The sequence below is a fragment of the Trachymyrmex septentrionalis genome, unplaced genomic scaffold (assembly GCF_001594115.1).
Source record: "Trachymyrmex septentrionalis isolate Tsep2-gDNA-1 unplaced genomic scaffold, Tsep1.0 scaffold68, whole genome shotgun sequence".
NCBI classification, from domain to species: Eukaryota; Metazoa; Arthropoda; class Insecta; order Hymenoptera; family Formicidae; genus Trachymyrmex; species Trachymyrmex septentrionalis.
In genome coordinates, this window is record NW_017305862.1 from 209,654 (window position 1) to 216,679 (window position 7,026).

Here is a 7,026-nt window from a genome sequence, read left to right on the forward strand (position 1 = left end):
ATAGATTTTTACATAAATTTATTGCTTCACAAACCTTATAAATAGGATCAATCTCGTTCGCTACGTGTTCAAAACACGCCATGAATCTGTCATGTCGTTCTTTTTTCACTTTCTCAAATTGTGTTTTCGCTTTCTTTGCTTTTTTACGAGACTGCTCAAATTCTTCATTAGTCTCCTGTAATTTCTCTTTCGCTAAATATAATTTTTGAATTGCCTAAAAGAGAAAAAATTTTTATGTATTTATAACTTTTTACATTTATCAACATATCATTTCCAATGTATTGCGAACCTTCATATTTGGAGCTTGTATGCGCTGTATTGTATTTTGTAAATCGTTTATTATTTTTGTTAGCTTATCTGTTGTCTTTTTGATATCCTCTTCTTCCACATCTTTCAGATTGTCGGGCAAAAGCGTGTAGTCTATGGTAATCCTCTTTTCGCGTTCATATTGTTGTTGCGTACTTACTGATGAATCATTATTAGTTTCACTTCCGTTCGCAGTGCTCGTTTCACCTGCTATATCTTCCATATTTCCGTACAGCATAGGTATTGCAATATCTTCCATCTGAATATTATTAAATACACTTAATATATTCAAAAGAATATACATAATATTTATATCGTCAAATAATCTCATATTGAAGACTTAACAAACCTTGCATTGCATTAAGACAGCATGTCGTTCAGCCTTCTTCTGTTCAATCTTTGTTTCAATTGCGTTAAACTGCTTCTGAGCTGCCTGAATGTCTTTTGCGATAGTTCCTACTTCACGTCTAGCTTTACCAATTTCGTCTTCTTTCTGATCAACCTCCATCTTTTTAGCATTACGAGATGATTTTAATTGTTCCATTTGCTGCTCATCATGATCGATCTCCGCTTTTTGATTAGATTCGGTTAGTTTTGCAGATTCCAATTTATCCTCTGCATCTTGCACCGCTCGTTCCCATCGTAAAACATTGCCTATATTATAAATAATATTAATATAATGCAAAAGCTAATCACACACATATAGAATGTAGAAAATAAAATAATATTTTTTCAGAGCATACTTTCTGTATCGCGCTGTTTCTCAAAATCTAATTGATTATAAATACGATTGCATTGATTATCAAACTCCATTCTTTTCTTTGCTCTTTCTTGTTGCGATCTGGAATATTAATATACTTTAATATTTAAATTTAAGATAATACTTATAAGACAATACTTATCTAATAATTCCTTCGTACCTTAATTCTCTTTCTTCATATTGACGGATATTGGAAACTCCTATCTGTTCACAAAAACTAGCAAACACGTCATCCTCAACATTGTTCATCTTTTCTTTAATGTTTTGTATTTCTTGGTCCCTTTCAGCCATGGTTTTCTCGATAGCAGCTATTGCAGGCTGTGCATAGAAAATATTAAAATATTTTATTCAAATATAAATAAATATAAGCATGCGATATATAAAATGTATCAAAAAGCTTACACCAAACATGTTTAACTCGTTTTGCAAACCATCTAATTCCATTTCAAGATCCGTAATTTGTTTTTGCTATAATAAAAATTGCATTCATTATTTTTTAAAATTATGTTGTACTTTTTAAAACTATTGTATATGTTGCAAAAACAACATGTACAAAGTAAGTAAAAAGTTCAGTGAAATATCATGAAAATAAAGCATTTTTAGAAAAAATGATTTAGACAAAAGTGTAGGGTTTAACAAGATTTATACACTGATTACATCCATTTAACCTTAAGTGGTATCGCCAAGATCAAGTCAAGGTCACATCGATTTTTTAAAATAGAAATCTCCATTTTTTTATTGCATATTCTTGTAGATTATCTTAAAAACACACTATAACAAAATATTTTAAATACTTTTATAGAGTTATAAGGTTTGAAGGTTACAATACTATCGGCGTTAGCATTACACGTCTGACCGATGGCTAAAACTTCTTGAATGTTATTCATGACCTGAATAACATGTTTGTGAAAACATAAAATATCTCGTAGACTATTAATTTTTGGCAACTATATCCTAATACTTTTATGCACAGAATAAGATAAATAAATTGGTGTGGAGAAAATACACAATTGCTATTAAAAAAAATACGTAATTGCACATTGTAAATTGCATAATTTTTTTTAATAATTATGTTTTCTGCACATAATTGATTTATCTTATTATTTTGTGCATAAAAGTATTAGGATATAGTTGCCAAACCAAAAAAATTTATAGTTTACAAAATATCTTATGTTCCATGACAAAATGTGTCTTTATCTTAATACTTTTATATGCAGAATAATTTGAAGAATCATATTATATATCTAAAAAAAAAATGACTTTTTAATAGTTATAAGTAACTATTGATTGTGTTTCAACTCTGGTGTTATGTTATCATCATAAAAAATTCGCAATGTTATTATCAAATCGTTATTACAACAAGGTAACTAAATAACTAAGTAAAATTACAGTAACTTCCTGATAATACTTACTGTTGCGGACAAGTCACTTTTGTTATATTTTAGACGAGTCTCTAAACCACGTATTTGAGATTCAACCGTATTCAATTCAGATTCCTTGCGTGATTTTTTCAAAGATTCCCTCAGTTCTTCTGTCAATTTTTCCTATAAACGAAATTAAAATGTTTTTATTTTTATATTATATAGAAATAAAAATATATCACCTTTTGCGCCTTTAATTGAGACATTTGTTTTTCGTCCCATCTTTTCGCTTTCTTTGCAAGATCCAAACTACCACCAGATATTATACCAGCTTTCTGATAAAATGTACCGTCTAATGCGACGCACTGTAAATATTTTACACATATCATAGTTTAGTTATGATTTTATAGCCTGATTTAAGTAAATAATATTTACATCATATCTTGTTTTCTTGTCCATTTCATATGCTACTTTATTTGCATCTTCAGGTGTTTCACATACAAGAGCATTATTAGTTGCAAAAAGAACTGCTCTATCAATATCCTTCGGAGAAAAATGCAACACATCATACAATAATTTCACGTTTTTAGGTTCTTGTATATTACTGCAAAATAATATATAATCACCATTATAAAGTTTAATATAAAATAAGCTTTTAAAAAACATAAAATGACAAAAAATTAAAATAAAACTATGTAATAATTTATTTATTTACCGAAGACGTTCTTTAAGCGGTTTAGCTTGTATATAATCAAGTGGAAGAAATGTTTCCGGTTCGAGATACTGTTCCTTCAAATATTGGATACATTGTCTGGCAGTTTTCTCAGTATCTACCACAATAGCTTCCATGTATTTACCAAGTACTTTTGTAATTGCAACATTATACCGCTTGTGTATTGGTTCGCACATGTTGTACATACGATCGTACTAAAGAAAAAAAAACAAATAAATCATTTCACTTCAATTTTAAAGAAAGTAGCGAGAAGAGATAACGCACCACTCCAGGAAACAGACGTTTGAAATTCTCCACAATTTCTGTCTTTTTCTTATTTCTAGATACTTCATGCTTATCAACTTTAGCATCACCAAGTTGCTCCGAGATGTTTTCCAATTCTCGCTGCAAATTTTGAATCTTATCTTTTGACGTGCCTACGTCGGATTGCAAGTCAGCTCTAAGTTTTTTCTGATCCTCTAATGCAGCCTCCGATGTTTTTATATGTTCCTCCAACTTTTCTACTCGTTTGAGTGCCTCATCTCGCATATGACCTTTTTGTTTATGCTTGTTTTCTATCTCGGTCTTTTTTCTACCTTCGTTGTCGAGCTTATCTTGGTCTGATTTTTGTTCGCGATTGATAGAATCAAGAAGTTGAAGATACCTCGCGGATTGCTTACCAGCTTCCTCTTTTAGACGATTATATTCCTGTACCTTAAATTATTTTGTTAATTAATTAAACAATTGCAATTATTTATAAATAATTTGCATTTTATTTATAAGTTATAATTACGTTTCATTAAAAAAATAGTTATAAATTAAATAACAAGTGCTTTCACGATGCAAGATTTCACGAATATTACGTAATTTATTTGTACCTGTTCATCTTCCAATTGCACATCTCTTCCTTGCAACTGTGATTGTCCTGCTATACTCGCTTCATAAGCAGCTTTAGCTTCTTCCACCTGACGCAATTCTTCTTGCAATTCGTGTATATCTTTTTTATGAGCCTCGTCTGCAATACGCGCTTGAGCTAAAGATTTGCGTGCGGATTCCACTTTCTTCTGCATATGTGCAACCCGTTCTTTGGCTTTAATAAATGTCGGTCTCTTCTTTGTAATTTCTACTTCCACTTCCCTGATATCTTGCTCTATCTTAGCAAGGTCTCTGCCCAATTTAGCGGCATCTTTTTTCTTCTCTTTCAACAATTCCTCAGCCTTTTCCTTCTTCTTCTCAACTTTTTCAATTTCGTGTTGTTTCTTCTTTTGAGAAACCTCTAAATTTTCAATATTCTTTTCATTATGAAATAATCGAAATAGATGTAAATCTATTTGCTTTTCCACCTAAAAACAAAAGATAAATTTTTGTGATTAACATTTATATAAGTATATACAGGCAAGAAAAATAAACAATATAGAGGATAATAATTAAATACTCTAAAAAATTTCTAAGAGATGATTTCTCATATTAAATCAATATGATAACTTCATATGAATATCCATATATCTAAAACAGTTTAATTTCAAAGTTGAAGGAAAAATTTCGAAAATCATTAGGTTATTTTGTCGAAACTTTGTGTGTATTTAAAAGACATAAAAATTTCATCAAAATAATTAGAAGTTTTCAAAATTTTTGAAAAAATAAAATTTCTTTCAACTTAAATACCGTTTATTATTTAATCTAAGCCATTGCATTAAGTGTAATGGATGTTTATCTTGATTTCGTGTGAGGAATCACATTTTAAAATCTTTTAAATAACTTAATGTGGTATATACCATATTTTATATACTGTAAAATAGAATAGCTTTAGCACAAAATCGAGATATTTTTGGCTCAAGTTTTGACAATATCCAGATAAACACAAGTCAACATCTAAAAAAGTCTTAAAACATTTTGAGAAGTTTTGTCTGTATTGTTGGGGTATTTTTTTTAATTTTGATCAGTTAATCCCATTTTATAATTCTAATTTTTTATTTGACATATATGATATTAATTAAGGGGATTCTTTTCAGTGAAACATAAAATAAAAAATTGTGATTAGTAGTTAAAAATATGTACTTCCATTTACAAAAAAAATTCAATCCTTGTAGTTTATATCTTTTCTAGAAAAAAGAAACATGAAAAATACTTTATGAAGCCAAAAAAATTCTATGCTCCCTTAACTACTACAGCAAAATCAAAGCATATACGCACATATTCTTCTTTGAGACGTTGATATTTTTCAGCCTCTTCTTTTTCTAATTTTGCTTCTTTTCTTTCGGCAGCAATTCCTTTCTTTTTTTGATATGAAAATTGAGTTTCTTCTTCAGCTTTTAGCATTTCTGTTTTTAGTCTACAATATTATTTTTATCATTTACAAATACATTTCAGGTGCAACTACATATAGCGACATTTGAAACTTACCTTTCATATTCTGTTTTTAATGAACCAGAATTACTGATCTCCTCAAACAGAGCAGTGCGCTCCTTTGGATTTTTCATGGCTATAGATTCAACAGCACCTTGGAATACCAAAAAATTCTTTGCTTTAACATTAATACCAAGGTGCTCCAACTCATTAAGATAAACTTGACTGGTAACAACCTATAACAAAAAGATTTTGAAGATCTTAAATGCAACTAAATAAAAGTTCAACTGCAAAACTTACATTATTATTAATTCTGTGTTCAGAAGAAGAACCTTGTACTGAACGCATAAAGCTTTTTTCAGTTCCATCTTCCAACTCAAATACAGCTGTTACTGAAGCACTGTAATTAATAGAACAATTTACAGTTTTTATGTAATTCAATATGAAACATACAAATTATACTGTACAATTCCATAAATAAATATCATGTATACATATATATAAATTACCTTCGTGCTACTGGCATACCAATGGATGCACCATGAATCAGCTCGCTGAATCTTTTGACTCGTAGACTGCTAGTCTTCTCGCCCATGACGAAACTGATCGCATCCATAAAATTGGACTTTCCTGTAGCACACATGTAACAATCATGTAACATATCACAGTCACATACGATCTACTTATGTCTTTCAGCATTTAATGCTATACCTGCATTCAGCGAACTCAATGACTGAATGAGTGGCCTTTAGAAAATCAAAATATAACTGACTCAACAAATCTAAAAATGTATAGCTATTCCTGATAAAAAAAAACTCATTTAAGCATTGCATTCGCTGAACGCACCATTGTTGACACACAGAATGATAACCTACCGGATCCATTGGGGCCAACTACAGCTGTAAATGACTTTAGCGGGCCGATAATAAGCTTTCCTTTATAAGATTTGAAATTGTCAACTTCGATATGCTTCAAGAACGCCGGCATCCTTGAAAATAATCAAATAAAACGCATAAAACCCGAAAGTAGCGCAATTGGCGCCACAAAACTTTCAATGTAAGCAAGCAACACCCCACAATGCCCCACAATACCCGAAACGCAGGGATGCCATTTCAAGGACGGTTATGACAGGCGCGATCAACGCCATCAGTCGGCGATCTAGCGCGAGCAATAGCCATATACTTAAGGTAGTACTAGCATGAAATGATTTTCTTAAGGGAGCGTTTATATTGACCGTAATCACAGTGGCCCGTATTCAAGAACGCGCTTACAAAGATGTTAACGCGCTAACATGTTATAATTTACGTCATGCATCTACAGATTTTTAGAGATAAAAGCGCATACTTAACCAGATCTGTGATTGAGAGTTTTGATTACAGTATTTTATATAAATTAACGTAAGTTATTTGATTCTGTACCTCTTATTCACACTAATTTATTATTTTAATATATCTATTTGTTCTACAGAATTTCATAAAATGAAATTGTAACTAATGAATTCTCAAATCGTTGACAGAGACAAAATGAGGTCTATAATTGTA

General features: G+C 30.5%; 1 protein-coding gene across 1 annotated transcript in view; it reads right to left on the reverse strand.

Moving 5' to 3' along the window:
• Positions 1-6,701, reverse strand: part of LOC108753275 (structural maintenance of chromosomes protein 1A) — an 18,693-nt gene extending 11,992 nt beyond the window's left edge. Inside the window, exons 1-18 of the mRNA XM_018494726.1 lie at positions 6,577-6,701; positions 6,361-6,473; positions 5,995-6,115; positions 5,786-5,885; positions 5,543-5,721; positions 5,333-5,471; positions 4,018-4,482; positions 3,425-3,853; positions 3,143-3,354; positions 2,863-3,031; positions 2,670-2,792; positions 2,479-2,610; positions 1,469-1,534; positions 1,227-1,384; positions 1,050-1,147; positions 656-960; positions 290-565; positions 35-214 (exon numbers count right to left, since the gene is read on the reverse strand). Of these exons, the coding sequence (XP_018350228.1) occupies positions 35-214; positions 290-565; positions 656-960; positions 1,050-1,147; positions 1,227-1,384; positions 1,469-1,534; positions 2,479-2,610; positions 2,670-2,792; positions 2,863-3,031; positions 3,143-3,354; positions 3,425-3,853; positions 4,018-4,482; positions 5,333-5,471; positions 5,543-5,721; positions 5,786-5,885; positions 5,995-6,115; positions 6,361-6,473; positions 6,577-6,632 (3,321 nt within the window). The 5' untranslated portion in view covers positions 6,633-6,701. The remainder of the gene's footprint in view (positions 1-34; positions 215-289; positions 566-655; positions 961-1,049; positions 1,148-1,226; positions 1,385-1,468; positions 1,535-2,478; positions 2,611-2,669; positions 2,793-2,862; positions 3,032-3,142; positions 3,355-3,424; positions 3,854-4,017; positions 4,483-5,332; positions 5,472-5,542; positions 5,722-5,785; positions 5,886-5,994; positions 6,116-6,360; positions 6,474-6,576) is intronic.
• Positions 6,702-7,026: the final 325 nt, after the last annotated feature.